Raw genomic sequence first — 23,489 nt, forward strand, 5'->3', positions numbered from 1 at the left:
TATTAGTATCACTACATAAATAGCACTGCAATGGCAGATTGGGGTCAGTTATAATACATTGCCTTAGCTAGCTTGTCATGTATCTGAGTTTTCCTTGAGGAAACACTTGAGGTCTGTGCGAAAATGCCGAAGCTGCTCCTTCTGTCCTTTATTTATGTTCTATAGTACATTCAGAGCTCTGTGTTCCAGTTCATTTTTCTTTGAAATAATAAACATCCCCTGAGAATATGAAAGGCAGCATGCTAATGAAAATATATTGTATAATTCTTTAGGGCGAATTTGTGCTGCTTCCTGCCCTGGAACTATACAACTCAATGTAATCTAACACTCTTTAATGACAATGTACTAACTTGTACAAGATTGCGAAAATCATATGATATCATCATCATGCAACTTGCTTTCTGTGAAAAAAATCCCAACATTTTTTGGATTGGATAAAGTTTGGGTGGTACATTATAGTCGTACATGTTTTTTCTCTGTTTGATTTCTTACCATTTTGCCGTATCGTACGAATTATCATAACTAGCCTACTTGTAGCGCATGCTCATCACTTCATGCATATTCACGCAACTTCGCTTCTTACACCGAAACACCGAAAGCAGTGAAACGTAATTCATATTCAAAGCATATTCGTCATTAGAAGCCAAAAGGTAACACTTTAACCCTGAAATTGTACTGATCCCACCATTAATTAATGTATAATGACTCATCATGGATTATTCCAGATGGCAGTCAGAGTTGTTTTATCACCCCTAATTAAGCCTATTAAATTACACTTGAATGCTTATAGAAAATAACCACAGGGCATTTTATTCAACCATATCTATGGCCAAACGCAGCTGTTACTTACGCTTGAATATTCACCTTCTTCATTTGCCTGGTTTTCTGTCGAACCCCGGTTTTAATTGGGCCTGAAGGACTGTACCTGCGCTATTTTCAGTCTCTTTTTCTTATCTACATCCTTCAACCTGTCTGCTGGCATCGTCGGTTCGGTGACCTGACTTGCTCTGTTACCATGGTTTCCTCCACTTGCACAGCCTCCTGTGGTCCTCTCGATATATATCTAGCTGGGTACAGTTACTTGAGAAACTGCCAATTGGCACAGGCCATAATTACATAAGCACATGACCATCAAAAAAGTTCCACTTTGATGTAATGCTGTTGAAGGGAACGAATGGATTCAAGCCCTAAATTGTGGTTGCTAATTACATTTCGTGGGTTCTACATCTTTGGCAAACCAAACTGCTGCTCAGTGTTTCAGTGTCTGGTCTACTTGAACTAAATGGCCTGTGTTAAAAAGTAACATCCCTCAATGGAGCATTTATTATCATGCAAGATCGTATTTTACAGCAGGTGGACGTGACCACAGAGTCTTTGAGTTGAGCCTCCAAATGAAGATCTCCTGTATTCGCTCCCTTGGTGCCCAATGCAGTTCATCAAAATCAAGCCTCCGTGTCACCAAAAACGCTTCCATGGAGACGGGCAGCCGGCCCAGAGCTGACTAGCCGCGTAACAGGCCCGTTCCTGAAGAGGTTCATGCGCTGCATGCTCTCCGCCAGATTCCCAGAGCTCCAAAAATGGAACAGTTGATGTATTATTGCCATTTTGGAGGGGAAGTTGAGCCGCCTCAGCAATGGGTTTCAAAATCGAGTTAACAAGCCCATCTGAAGTGTTGTGGAGATGAGTTTATCGGTCAGCGATAAGACTTGAGACGATGCCCATGACCCGTTTATCGATTTTCCATGATCCATTAGAGGCATTAGAGTAGCTCCTTGTTTTCATGCCTTCAGAAAAAAAAAATATTTAAGCTCAGATGTAGCCGGCTGTTGTTTACCGGTTCATCTGGCCAGATATAAGTCATTGTGCAGTGAGATGGCCAGCTGGGTCAAGGCCTGAATGCATTTTCAGGGGTGCCTGGATCCCATTACACCTAAGAGGACGGTTGAAATGCATAATGAGGGAGGGATTTTGGGTCAAACATTTGGTCTTTGACCAAAGGCGGAGGTGAATATTTAATAATGCAAAAGTGGGGAGGATGATACCTACGTATATGGGTATCATTACATTATTGACAAACATTTTTTGAATCATAATTCTCCAGCATTATGGGACATTTCTGTCAAATCCTCGTGTCTTTGGCCTTCCTGTCACCAGTCCAAGCAACTGATGTTTATTGTGCCTCCACTGCTACCATAAATCTAGCACTGGGGATCTGAAAATGCTCTTCCCGCTACTTACGCCAAGCCAAGATGATGATGCTATTCTGGACCTATTGTAACCACTTGCTCATCCCAAACAATAGCCTGGTTTCCATTACAGATTTGTGCAAAACGTTTGCGATGTTTTCTAAATGTCAATAAAAACGTATTGCGAAATGACGCCGTTTCCATTAACCTATGTTATGCAACTAAACGTAATTTTTTCTCTCTCACGGTAAGTCATTTAAATAATCATGGCGACCGCCAGATGTTGTTAGTTACACGTATATTCCAGCCACCGCACTTGCCATTATTTTTTAATTGAAGAAGACGTAGGCGTGTTATCCAAGCATTAATGGCAATGAAATACCCTTATACTTGGGAGCGCCACGAATGAGATGTTTATGGGTGTTTCTCCCTCATATCTGCTTCAAAGTCTTGATACATTGTGGCATTTATTTGTTGTTTAGAATCCAGATCCAGTATTCCTGTAATTCTTTTGTCTTTGATAAGTTTAATAAAGAACTCTGTCCCGTCTCCTGTCCAAACATACTGCACAATTTTTAATCGACTGTTACGTATGCCAGGTGGCCTGTAAATGTGAAAAAAACTTTTTCCAGTTTTGCGAAATATACATTTTTCGAATTGCCTGAAAAACCACCTCATGCAAGCGTAATTTTTTTTTTTCATAGGGGAGTTTCAGGTGCTCAGGTTTTCACTCAATTGTCACATAGATTGTAAAAACTAACACAACTGTTTTAAGAATTGTTCATATCACTAGCTGTATTACTCTTCAAATTGCAAGAATTGAAATACGTACAATGGAAACACGTCAATTTCGCAAAAACTTCCATATATCGTAAAAAGAGTATTTTTACGACCAAGTTTTTGCGAAATTGACGTGTTTCCATTGTGCATACTTTCAATTCGGAATTTCAATTTGCGCAATTTGAAGGGTAATACAGCTAGCTCCTGAAACTCCTGAAACAACATTATGATGAGTTGTAATGTCAACACACTTTCAATGCAATTTGTAACTGTTTTATGCTTTTGCGAATTGTGGCTAATTTTATGAATTAGTACATTTTGTACGATCTCATTCATATGTTTTTGTACGTTCTGTTTATTCTCCACTGATGGCTAGATTTATTAATTTTTTCAAAAAATCTTACGTTTCCATATGAATCACAACGTATACATTAATACGTTAATGATACTACCTCGTTAAATATTTACCACCACCAAATAGTTGGTAATGTTATGAATTCTTCATGCTGTAGTTTTTCATTGTCCGTGTTTTAGTGCATTACTACGGAAAGGGCGTGTTCCCGACACAACATCCGGACTAGAACGTTAATTTGTGGATTCATGCTATTTTGTGCAGATACAAGTTCACTGTAAAAAATTTTATGATCAATAAGTTATGAGAGCATCATCAAAATGAGTTAAGTAATTTTCAACTTTTCAACTAATTTAAGTCAGTTTAATGAATAATGAAATTACTTAAACATCCAAGTTGATTGTACTTAAAAATTGAAGGCAGCAACTTTTTTTTACAGTGTTGTAATATTACGTTTACGTTGTCTATATCTTATATATCGCATATTAATTGGATTTGGGTGAGCTTGAGTGGGTTAATTAACCCGCTAGCAAAATGCTTCAGTTTAACAAATCATTCATTGTTCAGATTCGACATTATTGACTATAAGTGGATTATTAGAAACAATCATGCTCTTTCTAGATTTTTGATCTCCAAAAAACATTGTTAGCGCATTGTCAGTCAACATCTTGCGGTGTTGTTTTTTCACGTTTTTTTGACAGTATGTCGTAATTATAGTGTTAAATGATCGTCATGATATATTTTACTTTTCAGTATCACTGGCGAACATTTACTTCAGTAATTTCATTGACAATTAAAACTGAAATTGTAGTGTAGATGCACAAATCTGTGCTGAGCTGTTAAAGCTGCAGTAGGGAGTTTTGAGAAAATGTTGACTTAGCCTGAAAATTTGAACAAGCACAACTTACAGGTCCAACCCCCTTTCTCTCGGCTACGCTACAGCCCTCCCTCCACAGCTCCTCCCCCACAGCGGAGCCTGCCGTGAACGCGCAGGCTAGTAAGTAGGACCAGCGATGACGGCGGATTATAAACAGTTACGGAACATTCACTAATACGGACGAAACATCAACAATATGCTTTACATTGACTATGGCCTGCCCATACTTTGACTACAAACTTGGTCCTCAAATCATTATGTATTTTGCAATACATGTAACTTTATAAGGTTGCACTCTTTCTATAAGTTATAGCTACTAAGATAACGTTAAAGGATTAGTTCACTTTAAAAAAAAACTTTTGCTGATAATTTACTCACCCCCATGTCATCCAAGATGTCCATGTCTTTCTTTCTTCAGTCGAAAAGAAATTAAGTTTTTTGATGAAAACATTCCAGGCTTTTTCTCCATATAATGGACTTCAATAGGACACAAACGTTTCAAGGACCAAATGACAGTTTCAGTGCAGCTTCAAAGGGTTTTAAACGATACCAGACGATGAATAAGGGTCTTATCTAGTGAAACGATCGGTCATTTCAAAAATAAATAAAAAACTTTAAGTTTTATAAGCACAAATGCTCGCCTTGCTCTGTTCTGTGATGCACGTTCGTGATCCTGTTCGAACTCGTTCATCCAAATGAACAAATCTTTTTTGGAGTCATTCGTTCGTTGAATGAACGAAATGACTCCGAAAAAGACTCATTCAAAATGAACAAATCTTTTTTCGAGTCATTTCGTTCGTTGAATGAACGAAATGACTCGAAAAAAGATTCGTTCATTTGGATGAACGAGTTTGAACAGGAGAGTCACGAACGACGGTACGCGCTCGCGCTGTGCAAGAGAGGGGTGATCAGTGCGTACACGAGCGTGATTGACACTGCTAAGACATTCCTCCTGGCCCTGATTGGTTGTTTCTGACCGGGAGCGGTGTATTTCTGCAAATGGCAGTAGGACCACAGGGAGGAGCCAGAGGAGCTTGATTTTTTTCACAGATTATCTGTCTCATATTCTACTTTCAAGACATAATGAGAGTTTTAACAAATATTTGTTTACAAAAGCTACCTACTGGAGCTTTAACTTTCTATGCAGCTAACGCATGTGATGGTAAACTGCTAAACTCTATTACACAGTCTGTTGTACTTTGCTTTGTACAGTTTGTAATTTGCACTGGGAATGTGTTTGGAAAGGTCAGGGGTGGGTATAAGGGCAGAGATGAATAGAGGAAGTGTGACTAAAATATTGTGTGTTTATGATGAGTGGATAAATGGAAGGCAACCATGGAATAATGTGAAGAGCAGACGGTTTGTTCCGGCATTTGTTTATCTCTTTAATACGTAGTTCATAGAACACGGATAGGCTCAGGAAAGACATACCTCTTCAGATGTTAATACAAGACACGTTAAATATGCTCTCTGTCTCTGTGAAATAACACTTCCCTGCTCGATTAATGTCATACACAGGCTAATCTTAGGATAAGATTGTCACGTTTCATGCATATTTCATCTCCTTTCTAAACATATGTCAGGCAAGCCAGGCTCCTCGCTGCCAAGAACTGTGAAGTTGTTCCAGAATGCTGGTGTCAGCTCTGTTCCTCTGTTCTTTGGCTCTAAAATTACCTTTGGAAACCAACGTGTCCGCTGACTCAGACACTACTATCACACTAGGTGTTATCATTGCTCGCCATACCCTGCTCTTTTTCTCTACATCGACCTCACAATCCCTTCCTGTTCTCTCCACTTCTGTGATTCTTTTCTATTAAAAAGACATTTCTGATTCATTGCACTCAAGTTTTACCTCACATGGCAAAAGTTTAAAATATTTCATGGACCATTTTGTTTTGTGTTTCTCATTATTCCCAAACCATTTGCGATATTCGTGATATTTGTGAAAGTGCGGCGTATGCTTTCTTTTCATGTTTCCAGTCGTCAGTCTTGGTCGAGTGCCACCCTGTTCCTTGACTTCGCCCAAATACAAGCTGTCCACAGGGCCCTGGTGACCATTCCTCCACTCCAGTGCCTCAGACTGGCTTTTATGTCATTAACGAACAGGAAGTCGAGACACTCATTAGGAAGGAATCAGCAAGGGCTTGAGCGTTGCCCCCTTTTAGAAGTTTTTAATTGCTTTAAGAGTAACATGAGAGTTCAGCTCCTGGATCTTCAGCATCATTAGATGTTGCTTTCCTCTTCCCTTTCCATGACTCATTCGAGGCATTTGAAACTTTCGTTTAAGTAACCTCTGTAGTGTCTGGGATTACAATCTATAAAAGTCATTTTATAATTGTGGCCGATGCTGAAAGTCATTTTTAGATGGCAAAACAAATCTGTTTTCATTACATAAATAACCTGAAATACAACAGAATATAAAAAAAAATATTTTATTTCAGTTAGTTGCAGGAGCAACACAAGACAAGAGCAAATTAAAAACTGACTAGAGAAAACGGAAACTAAAAATATAACTAGAGATTGCAAAGAAAAAGTATAGAGAATATATAAACTTCGATGCACTTCTGTTATGTGGGAACTGGGAAGTGGTTTTCTGACACTTATGCATGCAAGTCACTATGGATATTTTCACATTTGAATCCTATTTAAATATTTGCGTGTAGCAAAGCCTGCTTTTTCATGTTCTAGCTGAGCACGTTGACATGATTATTAGTTTTTTATTTCAAATGTTGCATTAAATTGTAAGCAAATGCTCATAGCAGCATTCACACCAGGGCGCATATCATCTGTCATTAAATAGTGCATGTGACACTGTGAAAATGATTTTGTGTCGAATAAATTAGCATATGTCAGCCGTGCAACAAAAGGCTATCCACCCCCTGTCTAACCCCTATCCACCAATCACATTATTGGGAGCCCGGTGGGGCCATGCACTAAGTTTGGTGGCTTTGCAAATAGCAGTGTACTCTCCTTCTCCCTGTAGTCATTACTTTCCTTTGTATCGTTTTCACCCACTCATTTCCTTTGTTAAATGCTCCTCACTGAGAACATTAAGTTGTAAACCGGATCCTTGTCAGAAGCGGCTGTTCCCCCAAAACAAGCCCACTGATTTATACCAGAAAGGTGGTTATTTAGCTGTCTCATGATGTTCTGAGGTAATTACAGTGTTTGAAAATGAAGAAAACAAGGGAAAAGGGGATTTTTGAGAAGTATCCCCCATTTTCTGCTATGCAAATGAAGGCTTAACACAAACGTCTGTGTATTCTCTCACAAACAGGTGAAACCGTGTCAACTCTCCTTCGTGTTAAGCAAGCTAGCAGGCTGGAGGTAAACAACCTCATTAGCCGAGTTGTTATTACAGCTGATCAGCACAATTCATGACTCGCAGATAACGCGGCTCATCGTGGGGACATTAGGGAGACTCTCTGTGCCGATACTGTTGTTCATTTGGCTGTGCATTCATGTGTGTATTTGCTGTAAGGGTGATCAACAACAATTAGCCGTAGCTCTGTGGAATAGCAATGTCAGAGGAGACACTAATGCAAACTTGTTGTAATTTTCAAGGCTTGTTACAAATTAGATATAAACATTAACAGTTTACATTTATTCATCTAGCAGACGCTTTTATCCAAAGTGACTTACAAATGAGAACAATAGAAGCAGTTAAACTAACAGTAGGACAACAATATGCAAGTGCTATGACCCTTCCCAGTTTAATAAAACGCAGGACGTGTACTTTTTATTTTATTTTACTTTTTAAGATAATAGATATAGAATAGAAGATAAAGTTTTAGTATTAAAGTAACACCAGGTAACTTTTCTACCTTCATAATATATTTCCAAGTCTCTTGTGATGGTACATCGACTTACAATAGTTTGAATGACACGTCTGCCATAGCCTGACGGGGTCTGTAGCGTTTTTAATCGTACTTTTAAACTTCGGGTTTCGGGTAGTAACCGGCGAACAAAGAGAACTACAAAACTCGACTGCTTTACGGCATATATGTCACTTCCACCACCACCCCCACTTCCTTAAAATCGCAGGGCTGTCAAGTGTCACGCATTGAGGTTGAGAGTCACTCATTTCGGTCTTTTGTCACGCTCTCCCGCCACACATTGTATTTCTCACGCTGAAAAACTATTTGTAATATATTTAATATGCCACAGCGCCCAAAACTCTGGCCGCGCCGCTCTCACTGTGGAACAGGCATGAATTCAAGCGTGTCTCCTCTGGTGTTGTTCGTCTGGTGTTGTTAGCCAATCAGAAAATAGCACTATTGTATCTTGGTAACATTTAACGCAACAACCAATGACACCCCGTAGTCTGGGGTGTTTTTTGTCTGCCTGACTATGTTACGGAAGCTATCTTATCCTCCGTTTATCTTCATGAATCAGGTAATGATTATTTGTCTTGCCTCAAGCTATAATGCAAATCGATTTGTAAAATTTGCAGATTTATTTATGGTAGCTTGATATTATAATATTGACGATATATGGTTATTATCTACCACTCAAACATTGCATTGAAGTATCATATAGATTCAGTAAAACAGCAAACAATAGACTAGGCTACAATAATGACACTGGCTTGTAAACGTGATCATCGCGATCATTTGTCGTTAAAAAAAAATAAAACCCATGAAATTATATTCATATGACATGCTGAAATATATGCCACTGTACCTGGGATGAAGACATTTCACACGCGACGCAAGCAGAACACCTGCATGTGACCTCCTCCTACAGTGTTCAGGGCTATCATGGTTGTCAACAAATGCACGATGACGGAGTTTACGACAGTAGTAGAGGACAATACTGTTTCCCAACTGTAGGGGGACCCCGAGAGCAAAAGTTACCTGGTGTTACTTTAATGGATCAAGTGTTGCCGAAAAAGATGCGTCTTCAGACGTTTCTTGAAAATGGAAAAGACCAAACCCCCCCGCACACACCCCCACAACACACACACACACACGCACATTTACATTCCTGATTGCTTCAAATACAAAATTAAGGAATTGTTGAATTGTTGACTCTAATTGAGAGATTGACCAGTTCTGCGCAGTAAAATGCAATGGCTATTTTCAAACTTATTGGTTTGATTAACGTGTTGTGCATAGCATACGCTGTCGTTTTCTTTGCGCATGTGAGTTCATTAACATGCGGTGACAATGGCGGATACACAAAGTTCAATATTACGCTTTTTCAGGAAATCACGGAAAGATTAGTGAGAAAGAGAAACATCTACATCTGAGCCTACTTCACCTTTCCAAGAGGAGACAATGAGTGAAGCGGCACAAATCCACGACACTAATCGGCACAATGCCAAATGATTTTGTCTCATTTAACATCAGAAACAACTTAAAATACGCAGTCATTTATGGTCATACAGTTAAGAGTAACACATCATTTAAACCTGTAAAGGGTCTACTGTGTTCCCCCAAAAAATGAAATTCTGGCTATGCCACTTCTCTATATTCAATGAAGAGTATATTTTTTAATGACTGTGGTGCCTCATACCGATTTACTAACTTAATCGTATTAACAAAAACTAGTTTGGGACTGCTATTTATTATCTCATCCGTATTAGTCATATTTTTACAATTTATATGTATGTAAAGTAATTGTGTGTGTCAACCATTTTTGTGAAATAAAATAGCTAAATTACATATATACAGTATATAATTTGTACACACACACACACACACACACACACACACACACACACACACACACACACACACACACACACACACACACACACACACACACACACACACACACACACACACACACACATTTTAGATTCTTTTAGGAATTAGGTCAGATTCCCCAAAAAATTGGGTCACGGCTTAATGACCAGGGGGAAATTTGGGTCCCATGGCCAAACCATTTGAGAACTACTGCTTTAGATTATTATTCACACCTAAATAATGGTTTTAACAACTGTTTACTGAAATGTTCTTTGGGGAAGCCAAAATGGTTCTTTTATAGCATCAATTAAAAAAAAATCATTTTGGAATGTTTATTTTTAAGAGTGTAGAACCTTCCCATTGCACAAAAGATTCTTTATAATGGAAAAAGGTTCTTTCGATTATTAAAATGTTCTCCCACATTATGAAAAGAAAAGCTTTTTAGAACTGTTCACTGAAAAGTTCTTTGAGTAACCAAAAATGGTTTATTTTATGGCATTGCTTTGTGTAGATGTGCTGATATGTCAATTGGCCTAATGTTATAATGCAATTTATACTGATGAGTGTCTGGATGCTGGGGGAACATTCTGGGCCAGGCTGTCCCCTGGTGGTTAGATTTACTTATTGCAGTTTGCCCACCACAAAGAAGCCTAACTTGAACAAATAAGGCTCAAGAATGCATTTAAAGTGTTTTGATGTTTGAGAGATATTAAGTGAAGCAAGATTTCTTTGCAGGCTAGAAACAGTTTTTAAATATTGTAAACGTTACGACATTGAGGTTTGAGATACCGGTGTTCTGGTGCCTGGAACCTCTCTGAGAACTTTGTAAATACAGCCATCAGGATTTCCTTGAATAGGTCGTTGGGGACGGAAATATCAAAAGCGATAGACTCGGCTGAACTTTACAAATATCACTGTGTCACAGTACGCCAGGAAATCTCCCCCTGCAAACTCGGCTTGACGGCTGTGGAGCTCTCTTGGAGACGGTAAATGCCAGAAGGCTGGAAAACTCCATGCCGAGGGTTACGGCAATGATCAGAGCACATCGCCGACCCAAGAAAAGACTTGGTGACCTGTTGAATTTTAAGTGACCAAAGACAAAAATATGGCTGATGTTGTACAGACCCTATTACATGGCCCCAAAAATGTCAAGCACATACATATTGTTCAAGTGACGAGCTCATTATTTTTTGTTAGAAAACTCAATATTATTTTTTCTGAAGAGAGAATGAGAACTAGAGAGTGGCAGATGGATGCTTTGAATTGAAATGAAAAAAGGCCTCATTCAGCCAGGGAACTTCATGTACACAGTTGACAGAACTCAATAATGTGTTATCATTTTGTTGTAAATAGTTCTTTCTTCTGTTCCTCTGGTGCCTAAAGCCCTAGCAGACAACAGACACAAACACAAACAAACCTCTTGTCCTGGAAACACTGCGGAATATTCCTCGGGGTGAAATACTACATTAACTAATTGCAAAAGTAAGAAAGGTATGGAGAACATTAAACTCTGAGGAAAATAGTCATCAACAGCAAAATCCTAATGATGGTGCATGTCTATGTTGTTTTATTGTTAATCATGTACTATTATATTATTTACTAATACTTTAAAGAAGGTTTTATTTTTATCTGAAGGTTTTAGTTTTACTTTATTTTTAGTAGTTTTTTAATATTTCTGTATAGCTATTTTAAATGTAGTTTTACACTGTAAAAAAAGTTGCTGCCTTAAGTACAATCAACTTGGATGTTTAAGTCATTTCAACTTAAATTACATTAAACTGACTTAATGACTTAGTTGAATCTTGTATAACTTATAAAAAATTTGAAAATTGCTTAACTTGTTTTGATGAGTTAAAGCAATGTAAAAACATATGTTGTCATTACATTGTAGTAATTTAGTATTTTTTGTTTTCCATGCAATATTTATATTTTATTTCAGCTCTATTTCATACCAAAACAATTCTAAATAGTTTATATTTACACTCAATATTCATTGACACATAACTTTTGTTTTGCCTTGGCTGCTTTTGTTCCTCAACACTTCATTACTTTTCTTATGTTGAAAATATAAGCAGCAGGGATGTATATACTAATAAATAAATAAATGAATGAATGAATTAATAGGTAACACATTAAATAGTTTTAAACACTTTGAAGTAAGATTATATTTGTTAACATTAATGCATTAAGTATCAAAAACTAACAATGAACAATTTCTACAGCATTGATTAGTATAGGATGTATAAATATTGTTCATTTATCCATGTTCATTCATAATGCATTAATGTTAATTTATACAACTTTACTATCAAGATCTTGACAGCACTTCTGTGTTCTTCCAGCAGAGGGCTCTGATGTTATGACCGAACTTACAGTAGCTTACTGAAAGGATCTTCATGTTTTAGATGTGAAGTAAGGGCCTGGATTTTACAGATACGTTGTGCTCACATTAAACTCACAGTAACTTACGCTCTAAGTGCGGCTAAACAGGCGCCATGCCTGGAATGGATGGCATGTCTAATACATTGTGCTCAGAATACACACGTAAATGTCAGGTGGTATATTGCAGTCCTTGGTTTCCATGTAATCAAACCCACCCAGTTTCTATCTTGGCACTTGGCACTTGACATCTTGTTGTTGTCAAAACATGAACATGATTTATTTATCGTCTCCACTGCAAGCTAATTCCGTGCATGTCATGAGCTCTTTGTCAATGCAATCTGTTTCTTTGTCTGTCTTTTATAGTAAAACAGAGGTGGGAACCGTTGAGATGGAGCTCCTGAGGGACTATCGCTTTGGGCAGCAGCAGCTGATTGAAATATGGGGCCATGCTTGCGCTATTGCCGTCACCAAGGTTTGTCCGACACGAGAACATGAATTAAACGTAGTGTAAAGTGGCAGTTAACACGTCTAAATCCTGATTCTAATCCTGTATTTACTGCTCACAAGCAGCACTGTGATTTACACAACTGCATTTACTGCTCTCAGCATCTGTCTGCATTTGCCGAACTTCAACCATTTCTCTTAAGAGACGAGGCCCTGCTGCAAGTGATGATGAAAACAGTGGGGAATCTTTGATCTCGCTGTTTCTGTAGAGGGTTTGACCGCATCTGTAGCTCTGAGGGGGGTTGTTATGAAAAGAACGATCCAGAATAGCAATCCAGCATTTTAGATTCCAAATAGACACAAAAATTATATAGTATATTTATTCATATATTATATATGTGTTTTTATTTTTTGACTTATTTTATCCTGTGCTTTTTGCTAGCTTTATAGCAATTATAGTACTATCACAAATGGATGATAGTGTGTTGCTGCCTCAGAGTAAATCATAAAAAAGATAATTGAGAATTTTAATGTTTAATTTAATGTCACAACTTTGTAGCAAAAAGTCGTTATTATGAGAAATAGATGCTGTTCTGGGGAAAAAGTTGCAATTGCAAAACATTGTGAGATATAGTTATTTTTTTCTGAGAAATAAATTCACAATTATGAGAAACAAAGTGACTGTGAGATTGTGAGATCGCAATTCGGTTATTATAAAGTAATAATTTCTAAGATGTAAATTACAAAAATTACAACAAATGTCGCAATTGAGTATCAAAAAAGTAATTATGAAAAATAGTTGCCGTTCTGAGAAAAAAGGTGCAATTGCGAAACATGGGGAGATATCTCAATTTCTCAATTTCTAAGAAATAAATTTGTAATTATGTAAAATAGTCGCAATTACAAAACATGTCGCAATTAGCAAAAAGTCATAATTATGAGAAATAGTTGCAGTTCTGAAAAAAGTCACAATAGTGAAATATGGCCACATTGTGAGATATAAAGTAACAATAAATAAACAATTAGACAAAAATAAACAATAAACAAAAATAAACAATTATAACAAAAATAAATTCACGTTTATGAGAAATAAAGATACATTGTGATGTATAAATTTGCAATTAGGTTATTATAAAGTATATAAGTACATATAAATTTGTAATTGCAAAAAATGTCGCAATTGAGTATCAGAAAGTAATTATGAAAAAGAGTTGACGTTCTGAGAAAAAAAGATACAATTGCGAAACATTGTGAGATATAGTCACAATTTCTAAGATATAAATTTGCAATTACAAGAAATGTCACAATTGAGCATCAAAAAGTTGAAATGATAAGAAATAGTTGCAGTTCGGGGGGGACAAAACACAATTGTGAAACATTGTGAGATATAATAACAATTTCTGAATTTGCAATTATGAGAAATGGTCAAAATTACAAGAAATGTCATAATTATGATTTCCAAAAGTTGCAATTAGAAAAATATCTGCAGTTCTGAAAATAATCGCAATTGTAAAAATATTAAGTCACATTATGAGATATATATAGTCATTTCTGAAATAAAACTGAGGAAGGTATAAGGTTGGGAAAATAAATGTCAGAAACAGGCTTCCATGCAAAGGGGCTGCAAAAAAGGGGATTTTGCTTTTTTGGGGGATCATGTTATAGTATTACCGAGTTGCTGTGAGCACCAGTAGGGTTCACCCACCTCCAAAATCCCTCTTTAACTTCTGTTTAAAAACCCCTTGTGACAGATCCAATGCACCATCATGGAAGGTGTTGAAAGTCTCTCGTCTGTGTCCGGCCTGCAGTCAGGCGGTCTCGGGGCTTTACGTTTCAGGGCGGCCTAAGGGTTCCGATAGAGCCAGGCCAACCCAAACCAGACTACTGCGGTCACCATCCCATCTGGATTCAGTCAGGCTGACAGGCAGCGCAGGGCTCCTCTTGACCTACCTGAGAGTCGGTTAAAGCCCCAAATTGTTTCCTGATTTGGCTTGTGTGAATTTTCAAGCCCTTTTAGAAGCGTTTTAGAGACTGAACCTTCCACCCCTCGAAGGCTCCCGGTCACCAGCAGTCGCCGCGGTTACCATCAACAAAACTTCCTGTGCTGTGACCTCGGTGAGGTAGCCATAAATTGCAGCTAAAGAAAACATGCCAACTAGTAGATGTAAAACAAGCATTACATCAGCACACATCAGCATGTGTGTGTGTGTGTGAGGGGGACGAAATCTTGGTTTGAATTTTACCACATTGTGATTTCACAACCAAACTATCCACCGCAGCGGATGCCAAAATCAGCATCATCCGTCTACATCGGGGGGATAAGGGCTTTGGTGTTGAGCTACGTCAAGGCTGATGTCTGTGATCATTCTCTGCTTTAGAAATCAGGAAGTTATTTTTATCACTGTGGCTCATGAAACGCTCTTTGTGTGTTGAGTAAAAAATGCAGACTGATGTGGCACTCTCTGTGATCTCTCTGTATTTGCCCTTCATCTCAACATGACTACACAATAAAATGAACAAATGAAACAGTTGTCAGTTATCCACAGAAATTAATTAATAATAAAACGGACATACGGAAAAATTATAATAATGATAAACGAAGGGAATTATTTATTTCGTTATTCTAATTTTTTTAAAATAATTTAATAAAAAATTAATTTTAGTTTTAATTTTAGTATTTTAGTGCTGCCAAAGTTAATGTGCTTTGTTAATAGAATAGTGCAGGTATGACGTCAGAACCAGTAAGACTAATTCGCCGCTGGTTTCTTCGAGAGTTTCCTGTGTTGTTTAATACAGGGTTTTTTTTTAACCTATGAGTAAAATGAGGTCTGTGGCGAACATAAATTGACGATACTTGACGTTTTTTTTTACAAAGTAAATTACACACGCAAACTTTTGAAGCAGTTATGTTTATTTTTGAAAACTTTCTAATAAGTTAACTAGATAAGAACGTTTGGGATTTAAGTGTGTGCAGTTTACGTTGTAGAACAAAACGTTAAAGTAATGTCAAGTTATGTTTACCATAGTCTCAGTCTCTGACGTCACGCCCACGGACCATTGGCTGAACGTCTGATTCATATGGCGCACTTAACTGGAAACACTTCAGGATTTTTGTAGTCGTCATCTGATTGGATGAATTCTCCAGTGTATGAATTGTACACGGGAGACATGTGTGTCGCGTTCTTAAACGCTCTGCCTGGAAACAAAGATGCCGTGAAGCCAAACCCCCTCATGGAAGAAGAACACCGCCGTGTTCACAACTGTGACAATGAGCGCTTATCAGGATCAACTAAACACTGGATTTTCAAAAGTAGGTGAAGTTCACAGCCCCATTGTTGCAGTTAACTTGCACAATGTTTTTGAATTAATAATTTATTAGATTTTTAATTGACAGACTGTCTGTTTTTGTAGGGACATTTTACATTTAAATGCCCCTAAAGATGACGGGGAACAAAACAAACTGTGCTTGGTTGCTTCACATATTTTGTTTTCAGACAATTTAATATAACTTTCAAAAAGGTCCAGTACAAACGTTACTGTCACTGCAGCGGTCACATTTACTAGACAACAAGAACAATCCTCCTTAGACTAGACCGTCCCATTTAACAGCACTCAGTCCAACCTTCGCAGCCTTTGAAGGATGCAGCCGCTGAATTGGGAAACAGCTTAGAGACCTTATGAAATGTTTTTGTCTTTGAACTTCCGTCTTTGCTGAAGCTCTGTATATTTCTATGGCATCGCTGTCGAAGAGTAATTAACTGGTGAAGTGTATTTACTTATTGTAGAGTTAACGAAAGTTATCATGAGTTTTGTAATGTTTGAAGCAGATGTCATAACAAATGTCAATAGACCGGGAAGATTTTAAAACGAGTGGTTCATTCATAAATCCGTAAGATCTTACCTTTGTGCTGTGGAATAACAACCCAAACTTACCCAAAACACAGAACACAACGAGTGCAGAGCTAAAAATGGGCAAACGGGAATTCTTTGAATCCTCAATTCGAATTCCCCAGTTTACTTTAAATTTAAAACTCATTCTCAGTTCAATTCTGAATTAAACACAGGCCTGGTGTTTATTTGTGTCATGTTGAGGGTAAAAAACTGCGAGGCTAATTAGTCAAGACCCTCTCTAGAGAGCTCATTTGCTGGAAGCATGGAAGCGAAATCTGGGGGTTGAGTTGAACCGAACAGGAGCAGATCAGAGCGGCGGTCTCCAGAGTCCTGGCAGGAGTTGACACGACAGAGAATTCCAGCCCAGCTGCAGCAGACCTGTAAAAGAAATGAACAGTGAATCCACTGGCTACGGCTCACAGGAACACTCTAAAAATGTCATTTTCCAGAGAAGAAGAAATGGACAGAACAGAGATGAGCGGTGATTATTTCATACGACACATACTCACATGAGCTTCATGTGAATGGACTGTCCACATCACATGGTTGAATCTTCAGGAATTATTCATCAGTATACCATGAATACATATTTGAGCACTAGCAAAGGACTCAATAACCAACAATATGATTGTAATCAGATGATGCAAAATGGTTTTACGGTGCATTGAATTTCAGCATCTGGGAATTTTTCTGGTAGGGAATGTTGATGTGCACTAGATTTTGACAATGAGACAGCCCTGAAAATGGTTTCCTACTACTTTAGGAGACCACTAGAGAGCATATTGAGACGCTTTACTTTCCATGTCTATACTGCTAGCGGGCGATGATAAAACTACATCGCACCCATTATCAGTGTTGTGAAATCTACTTTAAAACTTCAAAAATAAGACTGTTTTTGACAGAATACTTAAAAAAGTAAAAAAGATGCAAGGACTTCTGATGAAATCTGAAAATTATTTCCGTCACCGTTTGAAAACAGTTTAGCTACAGTTCCGCTACTAAAATGGAGTTAAATTAACAGTGTTGCTACTTTTAGCAAATACTGCCCACTATAATCAACTTCATTGATAAGCTCAGTTTTGCCAATGGGAATTTTTTCTACTTAGATTCCTCTCAAAATGGCAACAGATGAAGACCGACGTTCATTTTCCACACTCAGACATGTGTTCAACTCTTTTTCACCCAGCACTGACTTAGAAACCCAGCAATGATAATGTAATCTTCATTAGCTCGCTAATGGAACATCCATCTCAGCGGATAATTTCTCTCCAAAGTGCCATTAGCTTCATTAGCATCTGGCTTCTTCTCTTTCTTGGAAGTCTGCAATTACTCCCACAGTTGTGTCCAGGTTCCATCTTTCAGCACCGGTTAATTGGAGATGAATAAAGCAGGCACATTACCTTAACTGTTGGTTTTACTTCATTAGTCTGTTCATAACGTCATCTTAATGGTAAAATATGCATCAGGTGGATGAGTAACAAATGTCCTTTCAGGTTGACTGCAAACATGTAAAATGTTAAAATTGTTGTGCATTATATTTAGAGCATAATATGCATAAACGACAAAGTACGGCATTTGCAGTCTGATTTCCCTAAAGAGTGTAAACACTTGCTCTTTGGCCTATCAAAACATTGCTGTTTGTTTAAGTATCCCAAGCAGCAAGGCATAGCAACATCTCAACCAATGACATGCATTTGGGGCGTGGCTATGGGTTCTGCTGTCCAAAAGCACATGGAAATCTATTAGACAACAATTCATATTTTAGCTATTCTGTTTAGTGACAGTGTAAAGACTTTAGTTTTGTGAGTGTGTAGAGTTGGACACACTGTGCAAGCCTAGTTTAGAAACCTGTCAGAAAGTGTGTTATTTTAAGCCTGCAGCCTGTGGTGGTGTCTCCTCAGCTTTTTACTATCGTTGCAACTGTTGCTGGGGTATTGTGATGACCTTTGCCTCTCCAAATGCAGATATAGAGCAAAATGAGACGTCTCCCTGCCCTGTTTAACTGTGTCCCTCTCCTTTGTCTCTCCCCAGGCTTTTCCTTTGAGCTCTTTGAATAAAAAGCAGCCCACCCTGCTGGTTGTTTGTGGTCCTGAGCAGAACGGCTCTATTGGTCTGGTGTGTGCCCGCCATCTGCGTATATTTGTAAGTATAGAACACCATGCCAAAGGGCACGGAGACAGAATGGATACTGACAGGGTGTATTTGCTTTCCTAGTGCACTTTTCTGCTATTATTGTGTATGATTCATTGCACATTGTTCCAAAGTTAGTTGTAAAAAGTAAGTTGTAATCATTTATTAAAACATAGCAGCTTCCTCCGTTTCTTAAATTACTTTTCTTTCTGTTGACATCAAAAAACCTTCTTTGGCCCTGTCCCAAATGGGACCCTAATCACTTGCGGTCTTCCTACTATTTGCCTGTTGACTGTTGGATAGATGCCTGCTGCGGAGCTCGCTTCAGTGCGGGCACGACGAAATTGTGAATCCAGGCCGCATATCGGCCATAGTCAATGCTCGTGAGCACCCTTCTGAAACCTAAAATGACAGATGACATCCTACGGTCTCATGGACTTCACGATCATGTGAATGTGACGGCCAATGTATAAGTGCATACGAAGTGTGCCATTTGGGACAGGGCCTTTGTTTTCCAGCCCTTCCCCTCCTGTCATATTCAAACCACTTTAAGTGTATCTTTAGAAAGAATGATTGCATCTGTTGCCTAGCGGTTAGCATATGCTCCAACATTTCCAGATAAATGATATGGCTTATGTCAACTTCACCATGCTCCTCTGTGATGCTAGATTTATGGAGCATCAGTATTCGTCTAATAATCATATACTCTGTTAAAGTTATCCTTCTTTTCATTCTGATGGAGTGAAATTTGGCCAGTTAAGATTTGGCCAGTTTACATTATGGGATTCTTGGAACGGATTAAAAAAAACAAAAAAATGGAACGGAACGGAAAATTTTGCAAAAACGAACAATAGAGGGTCATAACATGATGGCAGCTGTTTTATACATTCCCAGTGTACATCTGCGTGGATTCTTGTGTCTGTACCAGCATTATGTAACAAATACATTAAGTTTAACTGCAGGATTGTAACTTATCCAGGCTGTGTGGAGTTCATCCTATATTCTGAGCAAATGAGGTGTTAAAAAAATACATTTTAGTCCACATTAATCACTACTACTGTTCTTCTGAAATGAAATTATGAGGTAATTATGTTATGTGATTTATGAACTCAAAAATTCCCCCTGCATATCCATAGGGGGAAAGATATTGCTTTAAAAAACAGAGAAGCTTTTTGGAGACCGTTTGTCCCGTTTAGGTGAACGTGTTTTCACCAATTACATGTTTAGGACTAAATTTTCGGACAACCATGTTTTACTTGGTAAAATCACGGTGACTGTCTGGTTCATGTATGGCTTCCAAGTATCACATTTTCATGTCTGTTTTTCACAACCTAGGGACAGATTTTTGAACAATTAATATAAATAAACACACAATACATTTTAAAATGGTTCACTCTTTGTTTTAGATGATCAGAGTTTTCAAAATGTTTTTTTTATTATTATTAATCTCATAGTTTAAAATGGAAAGTCTGAATCTGGGAGAAAAATAAATGAAGACATAATAAAAACTGTCTATGTGCTAATCATCACATAACAAGAAGAAAAAGATTGAAATCTGAAAAATTATGTTCTGGATGGAAACTCATTTTTCCCTTGTCTCTCACATGTAGGAATATGAGCCCACCATTTTCTATCCCAAGCGTTCTTCTCAGGGTTTGCACCAGGACTTCACTGTTCAGTGCGAGAAAATGGACATCCCTTTCCTGTCCTATCTTCCGACAGAGGTGGGTGTCAGTCTTAAATAATAAAGCTCACCGGCAGAGAGATGTCAGTGTGATGTTCACTCCTCTGGACATTCTGTCAATCCTAATCGAGTCCCGTCTGACCCCACGACCAGGTCCAGCTGTTAAATGATGCCTACAATCTGGTGATCGACGCCATCCTGGGCCCAGAAACCGACAATACGGAGGTGAAGGAGCCCTATGCTGGGATGCTGGTGACTCTCAAACAGGTCAAAATACCCATCGTTAGTGTGGACGTGCCCTCAGGTATTTGCTCATTAAACACACATCCTGAACTTTAGAGAAATTCTGCCCATGGCATCTTTATTGTGCAGTGCCAAAACGAAATAATTACAGAATGTGACATTCATTAAATAGAGTGGTTACTTGCAAGGAAAAGAAAAACATAAATCTGTTCAGAAAAATGTTATGGTTATTTTTGTCAGACTGCAGCTTATCGAGACGTACTGTAAAAATGCTCATTAGCATTCATCAGCACACTCAAAAAAACGTCAATAAGTCTATTTCTATACACTGAACATCATTTGAGGAATTCATTACAGCTAACCATATGCAGTAAAGTAGGCTATATATGTTAGCATCCTACAAATTAATTTACATTAACATGATTCATACTAAATTCTGTTGTTTGAGTGTTCAGAAAACCTGTTTCATCATTATTTTGCAATTCTAGTTCGGTCACTGTTGTGGCACAGATATTACTTCAGAATTAACTTAGGCAAATAGCTATTAGCTGCACTGGCTAATGGCTTGCTAGCAAATAAATAAGGTCAAATCAAATACTAGGTAAAATAAATACATTCGTGCAAGTAAGCAAAATAGTCATAATATTAATAAGAAATGGATTACTAACACTAGTAATCCAATTACTAGTTCGCTACTAGCTAATAGCTGCACTGTAAAAAAGTTGCTGCCTTAAATTTTTAAGTACAGTCAACTTGGATGTTTAAGTCATTTAAACTTAAATTACATTAAAGTGACTTGAGCCACAATGAGTTGAATCTTGTATAACTTGTATAAAATTGCTTAACTTATTTTGATGAGTTACAGCATTTTAAAAACATATGTTGTCATAACGTATTGCTCATATAATTTTTTTTTAGTGTGTTAGATACTATAGAGGTCAAACTGAGTAGTAGATAAACCTAAACAAATTGCTAGAACATCCTATAAGTATACAGATGTCATTATATTACTAAGAAATTGATTACTAGCATCAGAGGCTTATAGCTATTAGCTACCCTTGCTAATAGCTACCTAATGCTGACAAAGTTAAACTGAATACTAGATAAATCATTTTAAATAAATTGTTAATTTTTTAAGTAGTCAAAATAATAATTATATTGTTGAGAAATACATTACAAACCAAAGTTAATAGCTACTAGCGTGCTAGTCTACTAGATGCGTAATGCTGTACAAGTCAAACCGAATAATAGAGACTTAAATAAATAGATAAATTGTTGATACATTTTTGTAAGTATGCAAAATGGGTTTCTTACACATCCAAGGAGCTCTGAGTGATGAAATCTGTTTGAAATCCAGTTTTTCTGATAAATTGCCTGACCAGAAACCTTTATGTGCAAATGTGTTGCACTTGACATGAAGTGTTCGCAAAACAGACAAATTATAAAACTAAAGTGAACTCGCAGCCATGATGTCATCAGGAGACCTTATTTGAAAATTGCAGCTGATGGCTGACACATTGCATTTTTGCTGCTCGCTTTCCACATGACAATATTGTGATGAATGATCTTTATGAGCCAGTTTTCCACCTCCTATCTGGGAGAATTTGGAAACACTGTTATGTTTCTGTGATGGTGAGAAAGGATTCACTTTTCCTTTCTCTCTTTTCCTGAAGGTTGGGATGTTGACGAACCGGCCAAAGATGGGATAAATCCAGAAGTTCTCATTTCTCTGACAGCTCCCAAAAAGTGCGCAACAGGTTTCTCGGGAAAACATTTTCTGGCGGGACGGTTCCTGCCCTATGACATTCAGAAAAAATACGAACTTAATCTGCCAGAATTCCCCGGCACGGAATGTGTTATAGAACTGTAGCCGTTTATACAAACATGTATTTTGAATAACAAGGTTGTTTTTCCCTTTTGTATTTTATAGATTGTTCTGTGGCAATCAGTTACTGACAAATATGACTTTTGGGTAGTTAAGGTGAGTTTTCGCTGCTAAGAAGTGGGTTTAGAATTATCTAGTGACTTTTGCAAATTTTCGACATTACCTGTTGATTCATCAAAATCGCCAATACAGTTTTGTTCAATACGCAAATCTTTTAAATGTTGGATGTATTGAAAGTGCATTACCCTGATAGTGCCTCCAGTCCAATGTGCACGACACCTACAAATCCAATGCATTTCTGCTGGAATTCTAGTCCAATACAAGTTTATTCACCGTAGCCTACTTTCTTTTTGGTAAAGTTGTATAGTATATATCTGAGGCTGACAAACAACATGTAAATCATTTTGTTTTTACTTTACATTCCTCAATGTACATGTGTTTTCTTAGTTCTTATAGGTTGAATGAATAAATTATCTATGTAAAAACTGTTTATTCATTTAGATGTCAAATTCAGGTGTTTAAAGAAACGTTGAATGTTATTATTTAGTCAAACCTTGAAAAATGTGCTCTATTAGCCAGTATTTGGGAACAAGCGGTAGCTACGATATTCTTTAGACCATACAGTATATTATTTCTTCCCAGAGATTTATTCAAAAGACAGGAAAAGGCGTGGGTGATATAAAGGAATGTTTCTGTCTAAAGCAACAACAGTTACAGTATGTGGACAGGAATACCGGAGCAGCGTAATGATTCATCACTAATGCTGTTTCAGGACATTGTGTAAACTCGGATATATTCATCAAAAGGTGGACATGAAATCATCCGGAGATCATATTTCTTATTCTGCCAATAAACATTTTACATTTCTGTCCACCCCACTGAAGGCCAAAAAGTAGGTTTATTGTCTTTAAACACGCATAGAGAGCTTCACAAAGGTAACCGGCA

General features: G+C 37.6%; 1 protein-coding gene across 3 annotated transcripts in view; it reads left to right on the plus strand.

The window, feature by feature from the left end:
* The window catches only part of yjefn3 (YjeF N-terminal domain containing 3), a 39,029-nt gene extending 16,000 nt beyond the window's left edge, over positions 1–23,029 (plus strand). For all 3 annotated transcript variants that reach the window (XM_077226582.1, XM_077226583.1, XM_077226581.1), the window contains 5 exons: positions 12,631–12,739; positions 18,634–18,744; positions 20,343–20,456; positions 20,570–20,720; positions 22,333–23,029. In XM_077226582.1, the coding sequence (XP_077082697.1) occupies positions 12,656–12,739; positions 18,634–18,744; positions 20,343–20,456; positions 20,570–20,720; positions 22,333–22,529 (657 nt within the window). In that variant the 5' untranslated portion in view covers positions 12,631–12,655 and the 3' untranslated portion in view covers positions 22,530–23,029. The remainder of the gene's footprint in view (positions 1–12,630; positions 12,740–18,633; positions 18,745–20,342; positions 20,457–20,569; positions 20,721–22,332) is intronic.
* The last annotated feature ends 460 nt before the right edge of the window (positions 23,030–23,489 follow it).

This window comes from Siphateles boraxobius, unplaced genomic scaffold (genome assembly GCF_051911475.1).
Source record: "Siphateles boraxobius isolate OS27281-9 unplaced genomic scaffold, OSU_SipBor_1 13, whole genome shotgun sequence".
Classification (NCBI taxonomy): Eukaryota; Metazoa; Chordata; class Actinopteri; order Cypriniformes; family Leuciscidae; genus Siphateles; species Siphateles boraxobius.